The sequence below is a fragment of the Bos mutus genome, chromosome 8 (assembly GCF_027580195.1).
Source record: "Bos mutus isolate GX-2022 chromosome 8, NWIPB_WYAK_1.1, whole genome shotgun sequence".
Classification (NCBI taxonomy): Eukaryota; Metazoa; Chordata; class Mammalia; order Artiodactyla; family Bovidae; genus Bos; species Bos mutus.
In genome coordinates, this window is record NC_091624.1 from 35,911,573 (window position 1) to 35,935,086 (window position 23,514).

At 45.1% G+C, this 23,514-nt stretch overlaps 1 protein-coding gene across 1 annotated transcript; it reads right to left on the bottom strand.

The window, feature by feature from the left end:
* Window positions 1-7,189: 7,189 nt before the first annotated feature.
* On the bottom strand, window positions 7,190-23,293 carry IDNK (IDNK gluconokinase). The gene is given in 6 exon segments (XM_070375419.1): window positions 7,190-7,792; window positions 7,795-7,901; window positions 10,779-10,822; window positions 20,057-20,143; window positions 20,524-20,554; window positions 23,176-23,293. Coding segments are annotated over 6 exon segments (555 nt in total). The 5' UTR covers window positions 23,226-23,293; the 3' UTR covers window positions 7,190-7,556.
* Window positions 23,294-23,514: the final 221 nt, after the last annotated feature.

Below are 23,514 nucleotides of genomic sequence, written 5' to 3' on the forward strand. Positions count from 1 at the left end.
CCAGCAAAGGTCTGTCTAGTCAAGGCTATGGTTTTTCCAGTGGTCATGTATGGATGTGAGAGTTGGACTGTGAAGAAAGCTGAGCGCCGAAGAATTGATGCTTTTGAACTGTGGTGTTGGAGAAGACTCTTGAGAGTCCCTTGGACTGCAAGGAGATCCAACCAGTCCATTCTGAAGGAGATCAGCCCTGGGATTTCTTTGGAAGGAATGATGCTAAAGCTGAAACTCCAGTACTTTGGCCACCTCATGCAAAGAGTTGACTCATTGGAAAAGACTCTGATGCTGGGAGGGATTGTGGGCAGGAGGAGAAGGGGACGACAGAGGATGAGATGGCTGGATGGCATCACTGACTCGATGGACATGAGTCTGAGTGAACTCCGGGAGTTGGTGATGGACAGGGAGGCCTGGCATGCTGCGATTCATGGGGTCGCAAAGAGTCGGACACGACTGAGCGACTGAACTGAACTGAATTCAAATGTTGTTGTGTTTAATGTTGACCCAGAGGTCTCTTAGGCTGTCTTCATTTCTTTGTTTTGCAGCCATGATTTCCACCATTGTGTCCTCCAGGTCATTTACCCATGCTTCTATCTCAGTTATTCTGCTGTTGATTCCTTCTAGTGTATTACTCATCTCTGTCCTTTAGTTCTTGTATGTCTTTGTTAAACATTTCTTGAATCTTCGTCATTGTTTTCCCAATATCCTGGATCATCTTCACTATCATTATTCTGAATTCTTTTCCTGGAAGGTTGCCTATCTCTACTTCATATAGTTTTTCTGGGGTTTTATCTTGTTCCTTCATTTGAGACATAACTTTTCTGCTTTTTCATCCTAATTAACTTTCTGTAATGTGGTTTTTGTTCTAGCTGCTGTGGGATTGTGGTTCTTCTTGCTTCTTCTGTCTGCCCTCTGATGGAGGAGGCTAAGAGGCTTGTGTAAGCTTCTTGATGGTGGGGACTGGTGGTGGGAAAAACTGGGTCTTGCTCTGGTGGGTAGAGCCATGCTCAGTAAAGCTTTAATCTAATTATCTATGGTGGGTAGGGTTGTGCTCTTTCCATGTTAGTTGTTTAGCCTGAGGTGACCAAGCCCTGGGATCTGTGGGCTCTATGGTAGGGGTTAGTGGTCCAGGACTGATGCTCCCAGTGTGCCCGTCCCCACCACTAGCCACTGCTGACCCATGCCTCCACAAGAGACCGTTCAACAGTCACAAGTACGTCTGGTTCAGTCTCCTGTGGGTCACTGCTCCTGTCCCCTGGGTCTTGGTGCAGACAATATTTTGTTTGTGTACACCTCCAAGAATGGAGACTGTTTCCCCCAGTCCTGTGGAAATCCTGTAATCAGATCCCATTGGCCTTTAAAGTCAGATTTCCTGGGGAGTCTCAGTCCCTTTGTTGGATCCCCAGGCTGAGAAGCCTGACATGGGGCTCAGAACCTTCGTAACAGTGGGAGAGCTTCTTTGGTATCATTGTTCTCTAGTTGGTGGGTTGCCCACCCGGCACGTATGGGATTTGGTTTTATTACGATTGCTTCTCTCCTACCATCTCTTCATGGCTTTGTCTTTGTCTTTAGGGTATTTTTTGGGGGGTGGGTTCCAGTGTTCTCCTGTCGATGGTTGTTGAACACCTAGTTGCAATTTTGGTGTTCTAGCAGGAGGAGATGAGTGGACATCCTTCTCTGCCATCTTGAACCCACTCAGACTTAAGCTAAAGTGACTGTAGGGCCAGGGTTAGAACCACTGATTTAAAGGAAGTAGGAATTTATTAGAATTTAAAGCAGTGCTTCTCAACTTCATTGTGCATACAAATCACCTGGGATATTATTACACTGCATATTCTGATTGAAGAACTCTGAATGGATCTTAGACCTAAAAGTAAGCTAAAACTAAAACTCTTAGAACCTAGAAGAAAACATAGTGTGAATCTTTGTGACCTTGTACAAGCAACCAATGGAAAATAAGTTGGACTTAATCAGACTTAAAAATTTTTATGCTTAAAAGCTGATCACGTGAAAAAGACAACCCACAGAATGGGTGGAAATATTTGCAAATTGTATATCTGGTAAGTCTTCAAGTTATAGAAAGAACTCTTATAACTCAACAATAAAAAGACAATTAAAAATGGACAAAGGATTAAAATAGACGTTTCTCCAAAGAAGATAAGCAAATGGGCAATAAACACAGGAAAAGATTGTTGTTCAGTTGCTAAGTTATGTCTGACTCTGCGCTCCCAAGGACTATAACCTGCCAGGTTCCTCTGTTGATGGGATTTTCCAAGCAAAAATACTGGAGTGGGTTGCCATTTCCTTTTCCAGGGATCTTCCCAACTTAGGGATCAAATCTGCATCTTCAATTGGCAGGTGGATTCTTTACCATTGAGCCACCAGGGAAGCCCAATGAAAAGAGGAAAATGCAAATCAAAACCTTAATGAGATGCCACTTCATATTCCATTAGGATGGCTGTAATCACAAAGACAGAATAACAGTTGTTGACTAGGATTGCTGGTGGGAATGTAAAATGGTGCAGCTACTACTTGGAAAAGAGTTCAGCAGTTTCTTAAAAGGTTAAACCATGGAGTTAACTTTTAACCTAAATTATCTGTGAACGAATGGATAAATGTGGTAGATCTGTACAGTGAGTACTGCCAATATTTATCAATAAAAAGGAATGAAATACTGATACATGCTGAATAAGGGACAAACATTTTCACAGAGGCCTTGGACAACATGCTTGCTAGGTGGGATGTTAGAACTTCTCAAGATCTTTCCCCTTACCCTCACTTCTAGAGTCCTAGTTACAATAGGGGAAGATACATGTCCTGAGAGATTAATCCTCTAGCTTCCTGTCATTCAACCCTCTGTCCTCAGGGTATAATCAACTATCACACTGTGGCCCTTACTTAAGGTTGAAAACCTACCAAATTCTCATTTTTTTGAGAAGGGAAGTTCAAATTATACCCTCTGAGTTTTTCGCTTATTGCTGTAAAGGTGAATGGTATGTTCTCTCAACTATTTCAAATCTAGGCCTAAAAAACCTTAATGGCAAGAATCTCTGATGAAGGAAAAGCCGTGCCTGTCATCCAAGATCTGGCCTAGTCAGCACTAAAAGGGAGGCCTCTGTCCTGCTGAAAGTAGACGGTTTCACAGAACACCTACAATACGGCTCTACGACCATGGTCAAGAAATTCTGTGATTGTTCCTGAACGAGACAATTCTGTAATCGTTTCTGAACCCAGAGGAAAACATGAAGATGACCAAATATTGAATTCCCTGGCAATTCAGTGGTTAGAACTCTGTGCTTTTACTGCCAAGGGTTCGAGTTAAGTCAGGGAAAATACCTATCTCCCTGTCCTGGCTAATATACTCCTTTAAGAACAGCTTTCGGGACTTCCCTGGTGGTCCAGTGCTTAAGACTGCACTTTCAGTGCAAGGGGTGCTTTTCTATCCCTGCTTGGAACTGACATTCCACATGCCACATAATAATAGTTTTAGCCTCATGTCATGCCTCTCACCTTTTCGAGATAGCCAGTCAACTTACTGAGATAGCCGCTCAACCCACACTTGCTCACAGTATTCATTTAGAGAGAGCCCTGTTTCCTTGAACCTTCTGCCCAGTCACCTAATTTGCCCAAATCATAAGTCCTTGTAACAGCTTACAGAGATATGCCCTCGTGGTTCTGAAGGTGTGTGTTCTTTATGCACTGAGCAAAACACCCAGCTTGTTTAATGCAGGTGTGTTCCTCATCACCTGGCAATGGGTTGTGGCTGCCCATTTTAGATAAAGCACGCATTTTCCATTTTGTCACAGTTCTCCACTCCCCGTTGTCTCCCTCATCCCACTGTTACTGTTTTTGTTAGGTTCTCTAGGCATTCAAATATGCAAGTCCTGGTGGGGACTGTCATGATTTTGGTACCTTTCCCCTAGCACCAGCTGACTGGATCCTTGGTTAAGGTATGTGTTACTCAGTATTAGGTCTGGGGTCCTGAGTGATGGCCCCTGACTTCTCAACCTTCACAAAGTGAAATGTAATTTCTACAGCATGTAAAATACGTCGCATGAGGGGAAAACACTGGAGGAATTTGATTATCTGGAAGGAAATCAGCAACAGGCTACATTTCACACGAGATTGTGTAGGAGTTGAAACAATCCCCTACGTTGAGCCCAACGGAACCTGTGGGCTGGATGTCTAATCAAATTATACTTCCTTGGTAATTGTTAGGCATTTATAATGCCCATAACAGTCAACATTCCAATCTCAATAATTGTAAATATACAGATTTGCTCTTCAATGAAAGAATGAGGGCTTCCCAAGTGGCACTAGTGGTGAAGAACCCACCTGCCAGTGCAGGAGACAGAAGAGACCTGGGTTCTATCCCTGGGTCGGGGAAAGGGCATGGCACCCCACTCCAGTATTCTTGCCTGGAGAATCCCATGGACGGAGGAGCCTGGTGGGCTGCAGTCTCTAGGGTCACAATGAGTCGTACACGACTGACTTAGTATGTACTCATGCACAAAGGGAGAATAAACTTACCTATTAGTTTCAGATAATTCAAATCTCTGGGCGATGGTATCTTTGAAGTCAGGCTGTTTTAATTTCTTCCTTCTTGCACTCCCATCCACTGAAAAGTTTGCTCATCAGGTAATCTCCAGTGAAGCGCAGAATGTGAGTACTGAACCTCTGAAGGCACCTGGTGACACCCTGTAGGTGACCCAGTGAGTCTGTGGCAGAAACCAGAACCCAGCCTTTTCAGCATCCCAGTTCCTGAGCCCGCTTGCTGTACTGCAGGTCACCCCGTTATCCTGGACTTAAGGATATAATCCCAGATGTTGCCTGATTTGACCTGACCAAGGCTTGGGAAGGTAGAAGGAGACTCTGGCAGGAATTAAGAAGGAAGACTATCAGAGCGCAAAGACTTAAGACTCAGAAGGGGTTCATAAGTTGCCACGCATTCACGAAAGCAGAGGAATGGGAGTTTTCAACCCCTGGCCTCAGATACCCGTGGATGACAAGTATTATAAGAGCTAACGTTTGTTGAGCCGTTAGCGTGTTGGGTTTTTATCTCAGCACTCTGCATGTGCTATATATCAGTTCCACAAGCTTATGAGGCAGGCAGCCACCCTGTTTAGAAGAGAAAAATGTTTAACCTGAACTGATTCCAGTGGTGGAGAGTGGAGAGAGTCCTACCAGAGGAGATGGTAAGTGGCATTGCAAGATTGAGGAAATATTTGACACCTGTTTTTGCACCACTGCAAACGTTTTTTGCCTGTCCCTTCTTCCCAGGTCTTAGTGGCTGGGCAGGGGTGTGGTCAGGGCCAGGTGGGGAGCAGCTCAGGGGTGGGCGAGTTGTTTGAGCTTGCTATGTTCCTGAGGGCCACCAGAGGGCAGTACTGGTTCACACCACAGCCTCCTTGTGACCATTCTTGGCAAGATTGGAGCCCTGATTCTCAGCCCTACCAGACTCCTTTTTTAGAAAAACAAAACTATTTTCTAATGCCCCCTTTACCATCTTGAAGTGAAATTAACTCCTCTGAAAAGGAGGAAAAAAGGAAAGTAATATGTAGTAAACTGATGGGATTCAGTAATATGATGCTTGGACATGGCTACACTAGATGAACACAATAGAGTTAGTTTGATGCTTTGCCCATCAGATCACTGAGAATGAAGAATTAAAAAGGCAGCTGGATGTAGGTTGTTGTGTCTGACAGAAATTCACTCATTTTCTGAAAAGATAAATCATTCTTAGTAAGGTTAAAAATAAAATAGGATACACATGTCCCTTTATTGCATTCTTGGAAATTTCAGTGTGTATTAAAACTGCAAAGAACAAAACTGCTCTTACTTATGTATAAAGCAGAGTTAGGTTCAGTGCTTCTTTAAACAGCCTTAGCCTTTTTCATTTGATCTCTGTGAAGGTTTGGCCTCCCCAGGTGGTGCTAGCGGTAAAGAATCTGCCTGCCAATGGAGACGAAAGAGACATGGGTTCAATCCCTGGGTTGAGACGATTTCCTGGAGGAGGGCATAGCAATGCACTCCAGTATTCTTGCCTGGAGAATCCCATGGACAGAGGAGCCTGGCGGGTTACAGAGTTGGACACGACTGAAGTGACTTAGCATGTGCGCAAGAAGATCCAGGAGGATATTTGAAAATCAGTTCTTTCTTGTGAAGAACTGCCTTCACTGAGAACTCTAGCTGGTACTAGAGGATATGAGATGCCCTATCTGTGCACCCCAACCTGGGCTCCCTGAGAGCCAGGGCTTTGTGTTGCAGGTGCTCAAGCCCTCCAGAGTGCTCCTCACAGTACTCACTGAGTACACTGAACTGACCGAGTCCTTTCTCTCCAGCTGGGGGTGACTCTCGTCCAGCCAGAGCATATTGACTGAACAGTTTAAGGGCCTAGACCCTGAGTATGAATGCTGATGTGAACTGAAGCCAGGCAAGAGGTGCCCCAAATAGTCTGTCAGGAAAATCCATGGCTCTACATTTTCTTAGGCAAGATTCGTCCAAGAAGGGCCCTTTTATTCCACTGGCACCATACGCATATATTTTGTTTGTGGTTCCTGAGACAAAAAATTGCATATTCTTGTGAAAGAAAACGGAATTGGTTCCAAAACTTACTTTCTGGCCAGAATCAACCAAGGCCTGAAAAGCAGCTGGTTCTTGTGGCCCTGATTAGATAGAGGGATAAGGATGCTTCTTCCTGGAGCCCTGTCAGGGAAGTGCTCAAACCCAGCCCAGGCTGGCCACATTCCAACTTTCCCCACTGGCGCCTGGTAAGCTGCATGCCAGCAACACATGAGCACCTCTAAGCCCCCCATCGCCTCGCCTGACCTGGCTGCCACTGGCGTAACGCCGCCTGCTGGAACGTTTTCCTGTCAGGTTTTGGCCACAGCAGCTCTGGTGTTCCTCCCTCACCTGCCTAGTGTCCACCAGCCACAGCTTTTATAGCAGGAAGGGGGCAGGTTAATACTAGCCTGGTCTCACAAGAGTCTGTAAAGTGGAGTAGGGACTGGGGGCAGACAGTCCTGCACTTCATTCACTCAAATTCCACCTTTGCAATTTTTTTTTTAATCCATGAACTGTATGTGCTTTTTATTTACTTTGAAATGGCCCAAAGAGAGGATGAAGAGGTGTGTGGTGTAACGGAACCACAGGTGTGTGGTGAGTGGTCAATTCTGTATGCTTCTCTACTCCTGAGACCAGTCTCCAGAGGGTGCCAAGGATAGCCAAGTTTCATTTATTTGTCCAAGTAAAAGCATGATCAAGAATGTTCTAAATAAGGTCAGGGTTTACAGCTTTGATTATAGAATTTCCTCTGATCATTTGATTGGGTTACATGAATTTAAACTTCAGTGAAGCTTCACTTTCAAAGTTTCCACTCCATTTCTCTGAATGTGCTACAGCATGATGATAAGTCTCCCAGATTACCCAAAATCCACCTGAACAATATCTCAACACACTGTGGTTTATTCACCTTAAGAAGAATCTGGAGAGAACATGGTTTGGGATGGGAGACAAGAGTTACACCTGATGGGTCTGGACCATTGATACAAATGATTCTCATTTCATTTTAGAGTTTCCATAATTGTAGCAATTATCTCTGAAAGATTTTTGTCCACATTGATTTGGATAAAGCTTTCTGGAGCTGATGGGGTCTCCAGAGTATCGAATTGGGACTGCAGTAACTCAGGGGGCATAAAATGATCTTTTCTTCTGAGTAAGCGTCCAGAGATGATGTCAAATGACCCAGTCAGATGGACCACAAGGAGCTTCACCTCAACTGGCTTTTCTTCCTTCCCGAGTCATCACACTTCAGAGGTGCATCATCTTTTCCTTGTATTAAGATGTCTCTGTATACCTTCTTCAGAGCTGAACAGGCTAGAACTACATGCTGTCCAGAGGCTACATCTCTGTTAAAAAAAAAAAAAAACAAACCTGGGGAGATCCCAAAGAGTGAAGACATTTAAAATAATTGGTGTCAAGCCTAGGCTGAGGCCTTCAGTCCCACTTCTCTGACAGTGGAAGGTGTTACAAATGGTGGCCAAGTATCAGGCAGTCTTGGTTTTGAGGTAAAGACCTTCCACTAGTGAGCCCTCTTGGGTGATGTGTTTACCTCTCTGAGCATCAGTTCAGTTCAGTTCACTCACTCAGTTGTGTCCAACTCTTTGTGACCCTATGGACTGCAGCACGCCAGGCCTTCCTGTCTATCACCAACTCCTGGAGTTTACTCAAACTCATGTCCATTGAGTCAGTGATGCCATCCAGCCATCTCATCCTCTGTCGTCCCCTTCTCCTCCTGCCTTCAGTCTTTCCCAGCATCAGGGTCTTTTCCAGTGAGTTAGCTCTTCGCATCAGGTGGCCAAAGTACTGGAGTTTCAACTTCAGCATCAGTCCTTCCAATGAATATTCAGGACTGATTTACTTTAGGACCATCAGTTCATCATCTCTTAAATGTGGCTACTCAAGAGTACCTGCCCACAGAACTGTGGTATGGAAGTTTATCATGGTGCCCAGCACACAGGAAGTGCTGAGTAAGTATCAGCTCTGCCCCTTGGCTATAGGATGTGACTGAGCCAGCACCTGTGGACATGGGTGGCTGCTGGCAGGCACCTGTGTCCCCCACACAGCATGGCTCAGGCTCTCCTCAGATTTTCTCCATTCCTACTCTGCAGTATGCTGGAAGAATCTGGGGAAGTTACCCATGCAGAGCGGAGAAAGCAGGAAAAAAGAGAGCACCAGTCCCTCTGTTTTCAAGGTGAGCAGAAAGTGAGTAGTTTTCAGAGATGCTGAAAACTAAGAGAAAAACCCGAGCCAGAAATAGAGGTAGATTGACAAGGCACCAATAAGGGAAAACCTAAACAGCATATTATAATGCAGAGACATTACTTTACCAACAAAGGTCTGTCTAGTCAAAGCTATGGTTTTTCCAGTAGTCATGTATGGATGTGAGAGTTGGACTATTAAGAAAGCTGAGCATGGAAGATCCGATGCTTTTGAACCGTGGTGTTGGAGAAGACTCTTGAGAGTCACCTGGACTGCAAGATCCAACCAGTCCATCCTAAAGGAAATCAGTCCTGAATATTCATCGAAAGGACTGATGCTGAAGCTGAAACTCCCAATACTTTGGCCACCTGATGTGAAGAACTGACTCATTGGAAAAGACCCTGATGCTGGGGAAGATTGACAGTGGGAGAAGGGGACGACAGAGGATGAGATGGCTGGATGGCATCACCAATGTGATGGACAGGAGTTTGAGTAGGCTCTGGGAATTGGTGATGGACAGGGAAGCCTGGCGTCCTGTAGTTCATGGGGTCACAAGGAGTCAGACACAACTGAGTGACTGAACTGTACTGAAGGGAAAACCAGTGTGGTCCAAGACCATACATGAGGATGAGCCCCCCTACCACTAAGCTGATGTATACCGTTGTCTTCTTGGAGCCAGGAAGGAACTAAATAAAGTTGTCAAGGGTCAATGCTGGCTTGGGTACTTAGTAGAGATTTCAGTTCAGAACTGAGAACTAAGAATTCTGAAGGGGTCTGCCTTGATCTATGGCCATCGTAGACTGGAGACCCAGTGGATGGAGTGTGTCATCAGCAACAAACCAATGTACTTGAGCCTCCCAGCTCTTCTCAAGGGCATGAGTGAGAGCTTGTTAGTTCTGAGCCTGGAGGTCTGATCTCCGCTCTCCTGAGACTCTTCACTTTGGCTTCCATCACAGGTCAGAATCTTTGATCTGACGAGTCTATTTATGTTACAGACCCAGTTGGGTAGGAGTTCTCAAATCCTAAAACCCAAAAACCTTAAAACCCTAAACCCATACAAAGACAGGACTGCCAGCCACGTCTGTGTGGTGTTTTAAAAAAAATGTAAACTGAATTTTTAATAAGTATAATGTCATATGGCTCAAGTGGTTTTAGATTTATAAAACATGACTTCATCTTAGAAAGCAAGATTTGGAACTCATTCACTGCCACTCCTTTATCTTCCATGTCCCAACCAGGATTCCCACAGGCCAGACCCACAGATGAGAGAAGAGGGTCGTTTGCTCAGAGGCATGCTACAGAGCTGGACAGTTTGAGATTTCAGTTCTGGTAGCGAGTTATCTGTTGATTTGCAAATGACCCCAGATCTTCCTGGTTGTCAGAACTTGAAGTAGGAGGCAATACAAGTGGTGGCTAAGATATGGCTATAACAACATTATTATTTTATTTAGGACTTACTATATATATTAGGTAGACTTCCCTGGTGGCTCAGATGGTAAAGCATCTGCTTACAACGCGGGAGACCCAGGTTCTATCCCTGGGTTGGGAAGATCCTCTGGAGAAGGAAATGGCAACCCACTCTAGTACTCTTGCCTGGAAAATCCCATGGACCGAGGAGCGTGGTAGGCTACAGTCCATGGGGTCGCAAAGAGTCGGACACGACTGAGTGACTTCACTTCACTTCATATATATTAGGTACCATTCTAAGTGCTACCCACACTTATTCACTAATTCCTCACGACAATCTGTAAGGACTGTTGTGAGTAGGAACTATGTCCCTATTTTTCAGAAGAATAAACAGGTTTATGGAAGCCAAGTTGCTGAGTAAAATTCCCAGCTAGTAATTATGAAGTTGTCTAGAAGGCTGACTCTAGAACCCAACACTCTGTGGCTGATTAAAAGTCATTGTTAGTCACCAGATGGAGGTGCGTTTCATTTCTGGTATCCTTTATCATTAGTCAGTTATGATTTCAAGAGTGGTTTCCTTTACTCACTGGCTTATCTGGGGTCTGACGTTCTCTTACCTTCGTAAAACGTCATGCAATTTGCAGAGCCATGGAATTCTGTCCTGAAATTAAAACAAACCAAAGTGGCTTTTCCAGATATTGTTTATTTGTACAGAAACATGTTCATCATGTTCATCAATGTTAAGGTCCAGAGAAATCTCAGTGGTTTTGAGGAGGAGGCTGAGGAATTGTCACTGGGCAGTTCAGCACAGAATCATGTTCCTGGTCCAGGTGTCAGGTTCTTTCCACAATGATAAAAATTACCCTAAAATGCCAGTATGTAACCCCCCCATTTCAATCTCCCCATTATAAATACACTTTATAAATACACTTTCTTTGGTTCTGATATGTTTGGGTGTGTGTGTGCTAAGTCGTGTTTGACTCTGCGACTGCCAGGCTCCTCTGTCCATGGGGATTCTCCAGGCAAGGATACCAAAGTGGGTTGCCATTTTCTGATACACTTAACAGATCTTTAATTGTATTTGCATAATTCTTCAGGTGCTTCTGATCTCAAATGCAGAGAGTTATTCATAGAAACTCTTAAGTCAGCTGCCCCCTGGTCCTATTCTTCAAATCCTCTAAAAACAAAGCTGCTTTCAGATAAAAGTATCGTGATAATTTTGTATTTTTCCAGAGAAGGCAGAAGAAGTTTACATAGGACACCCTAGAGTGTTACACAAAGAAGTTCCCCTGGGGTAAATACTGATTGGCCACAATGCATTACAAAAAAAAACCCCAACTTTTTATTATGTGAATTTAAAACATATACAAAAAGAGACAAAATGGTACAAAACAAACTTCTCTGTACTCATAACCCAGCTTTAATGATTTTTCAGCTCACAATCTGGTCTTCTATATGTCCCAATGCCTATCCTTTATCATTTTGATGCATATTCAAGAAAGATGATGTCTTTATTATTTAAGACTTTTTTTTCGGCTGCTTTGGGTCTTCATTGTGGCATGCAGGCTCTCAACTTGTGGTGTGCAGGCTTGGTTGTGGTATGTGGGCTCTTGGTTCTCCAAACAAGAACTGAACCCAGCCCTGCATTGGGAGCGTCGAGTCTTATCCACTGGACCACCAGGCAAGTCCCCATGATGCATCTTTAAAAGTCCTTGCTCTTAACATTTGACTACCATTTTATCTAGATTTTTGTATTTGTATAATTGAGATTGACTTGCATTTGTTTTCTTGTGTAGTCCATATTAAATTTTGGTATCAAGGTTATCCCTGCCTCCTAAAAATAAGTAGGGCAGCTTTCCTTCTTTTTTCTCTTCTTTGAAACAGCTTGTATACAATATATTATTTTTATGGACTGAATGTTTTTATTTCCCTAAAATTCATATCCCCCATGTAAGAATATTTGGAGGTAATCAGGTTTAGATGAGGTCATGAGAATGAGGTCCTCATGATGGGATTAGTGCCCTTATAAGAAGAGACCAGTGAGCTAGTATATACTCTTTCTCTCCTGCTGCTGCCCTCTCCTTCAACCACCCAGTGGAGATACAGAGAAAAAGTTTCATTCCACCAAGGCCATCGCTCTGTGCTCAGCAAACTAAAGACCTTCTAGTTACTAGGATCCACCCTTGTCAGGAAGCAGAGAAGGATTTTGTGCACACACATACTCCATGCACACATGCTACACACACATACACAGTTAACATTTTTTCATTATATGTATCTTTTCATATTAAATAATATTTTTTAAAAGCACTGTGTGCTAATATTGGGTTAAGAGTCCTGGAAGTTTTATTAGTCACATAATTCTTTAAAGACTTTACTTCTGTGTACACATTACTCAATCAAAGACTACTTAGAAGTTCAAATGTTACAACTATAATATCTGCCGAAGACAGAGATCAAATGACAACTATTACCAAACTTACATGAATGGTATCTTAAATAACAATAACTACATAATTCACAGATACTATTACTCAAATTATAACAGCTACTACAGTGTACACAGGATAGCTCAAATGTATTTCAGGAAAGCCTTGTTTATGTTAGCACTTGTCTGAGTACTCAGTGGACCCAGTGTGGTTATTTCTAAACAAAGTAACAAGATGATGAGGCTTACCAGTTCTAATAAACTTGCAGACCATAAAGAATTTTGTGCTCTATGGGGAGACTTACATGCTCCTGGAAAAGTGTATATGTTTAAGACTTATTCTTGGCAAGATTTTCTGACATCATACTAAAAAACTAAATGTTCTAGAGAAGTCTGTGAGGAGAAAAAAAGTTGTAGCAGCTATACTTATGGAACCTGAAATTGCCACCGTAACACAGTATTTTCTAGACTTATGATGGGGGTCAGGGAAGAAGACTGTCAAGGGTTATGCTGCTGCTGCTGCTAAGTCACTTCAGTCGTGTCTGACTCTGTGCGACCCCACAGACGGCAGCCCACCAGGCTCCCCCGTAGGTAGTGGGGAAAACTAGCTGGACTTACTGAGCCGTGCAGTATTTTATGACGGAAAACTGCCCATGGGAAAGCTGCCAACTCAAGCCCAGATTTGGATTTCTCTTTCCTTCGTCCATTTGCAAGGATCTGTTGTGTGCTTAGGGAGACCCAGACACGATCCTGGGTCCTTTCTTTCAATACTCTACACACGATCACCCTGAGTTTAACTTCTAAGATTCCATTTGCACCCAACTTTCTAAATTCCTTTCTCTTCTGTATCCTCATTGTGAACAGCTAAGCTTTTCTACTACATTCATGAACAGGGATAAAAAAGAAAACACTATCATTTATCCAAAGACCTTAAAAATTTTTTTTTTAAACCTCCTGGCTATATCTTCCAAAACAGCTTCTCCAACAGAAGGCTGCAGCAGAGCAGGGTGACTGGGCCTTAAAGACTCACATGTCAGCATGAGCAGTTTCGTACCTAGGACCCAGACCTACAAAGATATGGTGCCTTTCAAACCCACAGGAAGGGCTGCACAGGCAACTTACTTGGTAAAGTGGTATACTAATCATTAATGGGACTAACTTCAGTGTGTTTCACATGTAAATAGAGGTGTCCGGCTTCAAGTTTAAGAAATGATGTCAACTTCTATAAAGTTAAGGAGTCTTCTTACAGCATATGGGGGCCACAGTGAGGTATCTTTCTAAGCACTTGGAAAAGAAGGAAAGAAGCTTTTTCTTTAAGGCTTTAAAGATCAACACTTAATAGAAAGGGACAGAGATGTTTAAACTCATCTGAAGAAGTAAACAATGACCCTCAGGCTAGCAGTGCATCACTATGATCCAACTATGTATTTTCACACACATAGAGGAAGCACGTGAGGCTTGGGCGTGAATGTCCAGCAGGAACACTATAGGATTAGACAGCAGAGTACTGTCCAGAGGCCATGGCGTTCTGGCCTTACGACTTCAAATATCATGTTCTCATTAGCAAACGTCTCTCTGATGGGGTGGGTGGTCTCACACCATTAGAAACCTAAGCTTTAACTCTCTTACTCTTTTGATTGCATGTTCACTGAGATACCTGACTGCATTTTGGCTTCTGAAATCAGATTGATGTGTTATGGGCCACGTGGCAGTTAAATTTCTTCTTGTAAGTTAATCAACTGGCATTTATGTAGAAATCTTGTGACCCTGACTAGTGGGGTTCTCATACGAGACATGAACCTGTGTTCAATGTGTTGACAGTATCAGGGGTTGAGCCAGCAAGACAGAGCCTGACTACCCTGGTCCCATCTGGGTAGTCGGGCAGCCGTTTCCACAATGCATCCCTGTCACTGTGCATGTCTCTAGGTGAAACAAAATCCTTAGACTAGTGCTGATCTCCATTCAGCAGGAATGCTTGGTTTGGAAGAGGTAGTAGGAAGGTCGCTCAGTCGTGTCCGACTGTTTGCGAGCCCATGGACTGTATAGCTTGCCAGGCTCCTCTGTCCATGGAGTTCTCCAGGCAGGAATACTGGAGGGGTTTGCCATGCCCTTCTCCAAGTTGGAAGGTTCAGATGGTCAAATGCTAATTCACATATTCAGTATTCCCGTACCTACTTAAAGAGTTCAAGAAGCAATTATAATGATGCACTAGGACTGATTCACAGATGAAAACACAACAAAAAATGAGCTGTACTTCTGCACGAGTAAAAGGTTCATAGTGGCTTTGGATGCACCAAGGAAGGGGGATAATTTGTTTAATTCCTAGTACTTTAGCTATCTTACCTTTTCTTCCCACTATCAGAGGAGCAACCTTGTGTTTTGTTATTTTAACTAGATTGCACACTTCCTCCAGCTCATCAGCACCAAATCTCTGTACAGAGATCAATCTCTGTATTATTTTATGGCTTAGGAAACACATGTTATTGCATTAAGCTGGATATTGACTTTATTAGTCATTATATTTTCTGCATGCCTGAAATATTTCACAATAAGGATGAAACAAGTGAATTAAAAAAAAAAACAAACATATTTGGGTAATAAACTTCCTACCCTTTGTACAGGTAAACAGAACTTTGAATCCTGCTGTCTAAATACGTGCCTTAGCTGAGAATTGTGCATGTAGCTTCACTTAGTCACAATAAATTCCTCAGAAGCTCAACCATGAAAACTAATAAATGGAAATATAAAACAGAAATAGATGCCTTCAGACACCTGCCCAATCAGAATGCATGTTGGACCAGTTTATTCACAGCACCAGTAAGGTCTGGGTCCACCAGCCACAGAATCAATGAGAAGGCTGGAGATAGCAATGAAGTACTTTCAACTTTATTTTACCTTAGTTTCCAAGTATTGAGTCACAGTTATTACACAGTTGGGTTCCTTCCCTAGAGGCCCACAGGGGGCCACAAGGAGAGAGTTCTTCCAGAGTCGCTCCAGGTGCTACGTGAATTCCCAGGCGGGACACCAGCATTCTCACCCCTGGTCTGTGTGAAGCAAGGCGTCACCTGCCTCATGTACCCATCCAGGCCTAGATCCCTCCAAGGGATGTGCTGTCTGAGGGCCACGCCTCGCTCCTGCTCTATATCACCCTCGCTTTCACCCTTTCCATCTCCATTTAAACAACCCTGATTCATTTCTCATAGACTAGGTGTGTGAGGAGTATCAGGGCCTTTAACACAGTAGAAAAAGTAGGGTCTTAGAGGTTAGATCCCCTTGACTCTGTGCTTTTGCTCAAGTTACTTCTCTGTGCCTCCCTTTGTTCATCTGCAAAATGGGGGAATCATGTAATTCACTGATCTGCTTTGGGATTTAAAGAGGAAAAGGAGTCATTTTAAACATTATTTTTTTGGGCTGATTTTATAGCTGCAATAAATGGCATCAGTTTCCAACTTTGAATCTGGAAAAGACCTTTAATAAATGAATTTGGTATGCAGTAGATTCTAATTCCACAAATAATGAATATTTAATATGTGCAAAGCGCCATACAGAGCACTGGGAATATAATATGAATGGTGTAGTTCCTGTCCTCAAGGGGGTCACAGCCTGATGATGGGTATCTATCAGTTAAACTACACGTAAGGCAGAGATGAGGGCTCCAAGGGATATACTAAGAAGGGCTCTAAGTGGAGAGTAGAGGGAGAGATCAATTTTGATCAGGGCCTAGGAAGACTAAATCTTCAAGGATAAAGAGGATTTTAATGGAAGCAGGGCCTGCCAAGCAGAGGGCAGGGTAAGACTGGGAGTATTAAATATTAAAGATGCTTTGCCAAGACTCTACAGTAAATGGATGAGGCAGGAGCTTAGCACTGCCGACCAGGTGTGGGAGTTGCTTTGTGACGAGGGTAAGGAGAAACTGTCAGGACTAGATAGTCAAGACTCTGAGTGAGCTGCTAAGGAGTTTGGCCTTTACTGTCAGGTCTTAGGGAGAACTTGGACACATGAGATCCAAATTTTGTATTCATAATGTTTGTGAAGAAAGGGGATGACTGAGATTTCCTCTTCACAGAGGCAGAAACCGAGGCCAAACAGAGATACTAGAGCAAATTCACTGCATTCTGTGTGTAAATACTACAGACAATATCATAATTAGTGAAGTCAAACACAGAAAGTCTTAGAGGAAAGAGAGGAGGAAACAACATAATCCAGATGAGCATCCAAGCTTACTGGATTGCTATTCTAGGTCCCTTCACTCCCGACAGTCCCTACATGCAGGGATAGGGGTGCAGTGGACCCTGAGCCCCCAGCCCAGGGCTTAAGCACTGAGGGCTAAATCAGAGCATCATGAGGACAGAGAACGCTTCCTTGGCCTACCTAGAAAGAGAAAGTGTCTTCTGGAAGGGGATGACAATTAAAGGGCAGGCGCTCAGAGGAACAGATGGAAGAGGAGTGTGCCCAGCATTGCTGGGGGAGGTGGACAGAGGGCAAGGCAAGTGGGAGCGGAGCAGTGGAGGTGAGGGACCGGTTTAATCTGGTGCAAAAGTGAACCTAAGCCCACAGAGGGCAAAAATGCATATAAACAAAATATATACCCCCAAAAGATGGGTATATACATAAAATTCAATTAGTAGGTATTTTTGGAAGATGCAACCAAGGGTGATATATTCTGTGAAAGAATTTGTAGTCATCGGTCAACTGTTTTATACAGGGTAAGTATTATATTTGTAATCAGCAACAAAACTGTCCAAAACCTCTCTTTTAAATAGACTCTGAGGTTGAAGTCTGCTCAAGTGTCACCCCATGGGCTGCCAGAACAGCATGGACCTGGCACATCAGGGAGACTCACTGACGGACAGCTTGGAAATCATTATCTCATCATGTCAACCATGCATCCCTGCCTGGGTGGCATGTCTTTCTCCACCAGCGCTGTCCAGCAGAGCTTCCTGCCCTGATAGAAATGTTCTCTACCTGCGCCGTCTGGATTAGCAGCCACCAGCCACATGTGGCTTTTGAACACTTGAAGTATGGCAGTGCAATCCCAGAACTGGAGTTTACACTTAACTGAAATAGCCTTAAGGTGCCCTTGGTGTATTCAGCTCAGGTTCTTTGTCTTCAAATCTTAGCCTTCTGAGTACAATGTGTGTGTATGTGTTACTCAGTTGTGTCTGACTCTCAGTGACCTCATGGACCTCCCCAAACCATCCTGAGAATCTCCCCCAAGGCATACCATTACCTCTGCCTCTAACAGTCTACCTGATGCTCAGCACAGTATCCTCTGGGGGACGGGAGCCTGCGGGCTGGTTGCCAGGGCAATGAGGAGGTGGTGGTGCCAGCTCAGCTGTGACCCACACCTTCGCTCACCCACACCCACTCACTGGGCTCTCATCAAAAATGGTAGCCATTTGCTGTTTTACTGCATTCCTCTCTGCTTCATCCAATGTCAGGAAAACTTGTATAGCTTCCTCTGAATATATTTAGTAACTCGTTATGTTTCTTCCAGTAATTGATAACCTTTTCTTCTGTACAATAAATTCCTCTTCTCAATTCTCCTCAGCCCCTAGCCCCATCAATACTGCTCACTTAACAAGGCTCACTTGTGAGTAAGAGGAACGATGCTTAAATGCCATTATAAAAATCTGTCCATTTGGGGTTGCTTTACTTTGTTCTTTAATTTTGTACTCAGCAAGGGGAAAAAGAAAATAACCCTAGCACGGTCACACTTTACACACTCCACAGAAATGATGTATTACATGTATGCATATATAGATACGGTATTAACAACAACAGTAAGAAGTGATATTCACTGAATGCGTCAGGTATGTCTCTGTGCACACTTTTCATTTTATCTAATCCTCTCAAGGACCCAATAAAATAGATCTTGTCACCATTCCTACTTCACAGGAGGAAAATGAGGCAAAGAGAGACCAAGCCATTTGCCAAAAGTCACACAAGCTCAGTGGTGGGGCCAGGTTATCTACGTTATGTTTATTATCTCTAGTACAGTATCATTGTTATGTTTAAGTTGTTACTCCGTATCTCCTTTTGGCTGCTCTCCTCCCACCTTCTAAAGTCAAATGCTGTGAACTTAAATTTTGATGGTTCAATGTTTAAACTTGGGGAGCACTTCCTGAAACAAACAGAAACCCTCAGAGTGCTCTAGAATTAGACCTAATAGGGGTTAGTGACTTCAGTCCTTCAAGGCAGGACAAAGAGAAGAAAGTGGAGCACAACCTGGGGGAGCCGAGTTCATGGTACAAACACCAGTGTTGCTCTTTGGCCAGTTTCATCTCAATACCGGTCCTTTGGACACCCTTGGCATGTGGACCTGCCTGGGGCCCCTGCTGCCAGCTGCTCTGTGGACCCACCCTAGGCCCTGTGCTCAGTCTCTCCCGGGTGACAGCTAGTTCTATGAATCCACAGTTTGTGACTCTGGTTTGAGAAAGACCCTCTAGAAAAGGCCCTCACAATGGTGCATAAAGGAATGAGATGTCAGGCCGTCCATTCTTTCACTTACTCTTTCATTCACAAATTTGCCACAAATATTTTCTGATACACACTGTGTGTCAGGCTCTGGGGATATATAATGGTTAACAGAAATGGCCACAGTGCCTGTCCTTTTGGAGGTAAAATCTAGTTACAGGGACAAATATTAATCAAATTCTCACACCATCACATGCCATGTTACAACTGGGACATGGATGATAAGGGATATGCTGCCATGAGAGTCCATTAGAGGAGGTTTTATCTAGAAGTCAGGGCGAGGTTCCCTGAAGAAGGGGCACAGCTGCTGAGACGAGATGCATGAGCAGGTAACTGAGAGGAATGGGGAGGCGCGTTCCTCACAGTGGGAACAGCAGACACAGAGGCCCTGGGGGAGGAGCATGGCAGCAGAGCCACTGAAAAGGGCCAGGACAGCTCCAGTAGAGACGGGGGTAGACGAGTGGGGGTGGTATGTGGGAGGGTGGGGTGCACCCAAAGACACAGGGGTGGGGCACTGCCAATTTGGCCTGACCATGTACGTGTAGGAGTTTATGTGTCTGGTCTTGACGCTGAGATAATGGGAAACCTCCAGAAGGCCATTTGAGTTTGCAAAGATCACTCTAGCTTTGGGGTGGGCACCACGGCCTGGAGAGGGTAGGCTGGTAGGTCCTGAGAAGAAAAGGTGAACTTGCACACGTATAAGCCACAGAGGAATTACTCTCTGCAGATTCAAATCCCTCAACAAAGTGTTCTGGCAGATCCTGCCGAGCTGGGGCTGATGGTGGCATCAATCCTGATGCCAGTGTAGAGTTTAGACAGGAGTTCAGGGCCACAGCTCACATACATGGCAGGCCTGCTGTGCACCTGGCTTCTGGAGCACTGTCTTGAGTGCGTGACTCAGGAACTCTACTGCCCCAAGTGTGCAGGCATCTTCACCTGCATCCTCGGCTGGGACATGCGTTGGAAATAAAAACAGACAGTGCACCTTACCTCGTCATTCAGCGGTATCCCTTTTTGCATCTTCATGAGATTTTCCTCTGGGTGGTAGTCATCTGCATCGTAGAATTTCCATCCTAGCTTTAAGAACAAAGTGAAAGAGGGTACACAGCAGGTCATGCGGCCCATGTGATGGGCACTGTGGGTTCCTAATACTAACAGCAGGTGTAGAAACAACCTGGCCACCCTCTTTCCCACCAGCAGCCACACAGACCATCCCTCCTCCACCCAGGTGCAGGAGCAGGGAGGTCTGTAAGGATGCTTCACTAATCCCGCCCCTGGGTTGCTGCAGCTGTTTTTTTCATTCATCATTATTTTCCATGACCAAGGAAAGAGACAAAATTGCTCCAGGCGGTTTCACAAGCTTTGTGGAGGTGTCTGAGGTGACTTTACAAACCACGCAGGCCAGAAGCAATGAGACAAGATGAGACTTGCAGCTGGGAGGTGTTAGCACAGGTTACCTCAGATGCCAGCAGGGCGCCCACGGTGGATCTGTGGAGAGGACACAGATGCCATGTGACTACCCTTCCCCCATCTGCCTCTTCCATCCAAGGAGCCGTGGGAAGCACATGGCTGCCCCACCGGTATTAAACACCAACAACTTACAATACTGAAACTGAGACATGTGCTCCTCACCCTGGAGTCTAGAGCATGGCTTTAGTTTTCTCCAGGAATTTAAATAATTATCCAGTTTTCACTAAATTTTCCCCCAAAAGCAATACCTAAGATCTCATTAAACTCCTGAAGTTTTTTTTTTTTTTTTGTCCCTGTTTTGTAGATAATTATTTTTTGAAAAAGAACAGGATGAGATGGTTGGGTAGCATCAAGGACTGAATGGACATGAATCTGAGCAAATTAGGAAGTAGTGAAGGTCGCAAGGAGTTGGACATGCCTTAGTGACTGTCATGTCCAGTCACTACATGGACAACAACTGAATAAAGTGATAAATTCTACTGAGGATACTGGAGGAGGGGTCTGACAGGGAATTTAACCTCTAAGCACCCATACAAGGTTCACGGAGCTCATAAAAGCATTAATATATTGGGACTTAAAAGGGACACACACTTCAAATAAAGGACTCAGAGAATTACCAGCATTCATTACTAAGTATGGGAGTTGAATGCTCTCTGTTCAGACCCTAACAACTACAGGTCAGTGAAGAGGGCCTGGGTCCCAGAGCTTGAGATCTGGCCACAGTCTCCATTCTGCCACTAAATGACTACGCCCTCCTTGTCCTCTAAACCTCAGTTTTCTCACCTGCAAAACAAGGGAACTGAGCTACATTTATCCATTCACTTTCTCATTTCACTCAGCCAATATTTAATGAGCATCTACTAGCTCCCAGGACATAATGCTCAGCCCACTGAGACTGGTTTCAGCCATCTTGAGGTTTATGGCTAGTGCAATGGGGGTAGGGATGGAGGCTGGCAAGTGATGAGTTAGAAAGGAAGCCCCCTCTTGCTCTCAACTTCTGAAGTATTACCCAAATGCCAATCACTGACATACAACCTTCAGGATTTTTTTATTGTACCCTCCTCCTAGTTCATCATGCCTTCTCACCTAAGTTGTACATGCCACTTTTACAATTCTCTGTTATTTTTATTCAATTGCTTCACTCTTTAAAATTAAACAAATGTGTTAAAGAAGGAAATTCATTCCGTCCCTTATACAGGAAGCCATCCTCACTTGCCTTAAGTAGGAGGTAACTGAAAAGATGCACACAATGAAAACAAAACATTGTGAAGAAATTCTATACTGTCAATTACCAAGGGTTCTCTCTTTTGTTAAGAAAGTATCAGCAAGGTGTTAAAAAGACACACTGAGATGTCCTCCCTAAAGTGACCTAAGGACTGAGAGAACCAGAACGTCTCCCATTATGTTCACGCCAATGGAGGCTGCATAGGCTGACATGTTGCAGCCTGCTGGTGATTAAACTTCCCAGCCAAACTCCAGGGCTGGAGAAACCAGTGCTGTGTACACCAGAAATCACACTTAAGACCAAGTTAGATTAGCCAGGAATGAACATGTCAGCCACCAGTCATAATTTAAAACAAGAGCTAACTAGACTAGGGTGTAGATGGGCAGAAAGGAGATAGAAGGAAACTGAAGAACCATTCTCTACCACTCTAACCAAACTTCTTAACCAGGGGACATGGTGAAGGTCCCTGGTCCATGTTTGAAGATGGACCAAGGACCCTCAGTAGAAATAAAGCACAATGCTCCCCTCACAGGAGACTGGTCAGAGCGGAGCATTACAAACCGGTTTGGCACCCAAATGCCACAGTAATTTTTGTAAAGCTAAACCTACCTACCTGGAGCAAGAAGGAGTCTTGGAAATACACTGGACCGCATGGGCAGTTCCAGCTTCAGAACATTCTAGAAGGGTGAAAAGCCTTTGGAGGCTGTGAAACTTCAGTTGTCTTTTGCTGCCTCTGGTGGAATGCCGCCTGTCTTTTCTGATAAAGGGCACTGCTAGACTTTGGACTAAGCAGGAAAGGCTTCCTCGGCCCCTCAAGTTGGCCAGACTGGGCTGGCCAGGGGCTCTGTGGTATGGAATGCTCTTTCTTCCTCACAAACCTGGAGCATTCTTCATATTTAATACTCCATACTTCTAGTTGAAGCGGGGAACACAGTAGGTTAGAAAGTTAAATTCACTTTATAAACTCTGATCAGAAAAGTCCAAGGCCAGGAAGGAGGAAGCTAGGGCTGTCCAGCCTGACAAATGTCTCTAGGCGCTTGGGAGGAGGCTTGCCCGTGCTCTGTGGTCCCTTGCTCTCCTGCACGCTGTTCTGACTTGAGGCCCCCAACAACCTGCCCGGGCCGCTCCAGGGGCCAAGCAGAACCCGTTACCCCAGCAGGCGCCGCTGCCTAAATTCAGAGATGCAGAGCCCGAGTCTGGGAAGTGGCCCCGGGCCAGGAGCTCCCGGAGCGAGCAGGTTGGCAAGTGGGGAGAGGGAGGGAGCAAGGTGCTCTGGGCCTCAGTTTCCTAATCGGCAAAGGGAAAGGAAGGTGGCTCCCCAGGGAACTCCAGTCGCCACGGGCCCCAAACGGCGGCAGGTCTGGCCTCCGCCGCCTCCCCAATGCGCCTCCCGAGCCTGGCCCCCAGCACCTACTTCCCCGAGCCGCTCACGCCCATCACCAGCACCGCGTTGGGCGCCTCCATCGCCCCAAATCCGGTTCCTTCCCTCCGCCTTCCGGAGCCCGTCCGCCCCGCCTTCCCAGCCGCGGAGGGCGGAGCCGCCCGCGACCCCGCCCCGCCCCGCCCCGCCCGCACACCGGACACCGAGGGGCCCCCGTCGGGACCCCGCCCCAATGCGCGTGGCCCCACTTCCGCGCCGCCCCACCGGCGTCGATACCTGCCCCACCCCGCGCCCCTTCCCTGGCGAGTCACGCCCTGGACCAGACCCCGCCCCCAGGCGCTCCGCCCGCCGCATCGCCGCGGAGACCGGCGC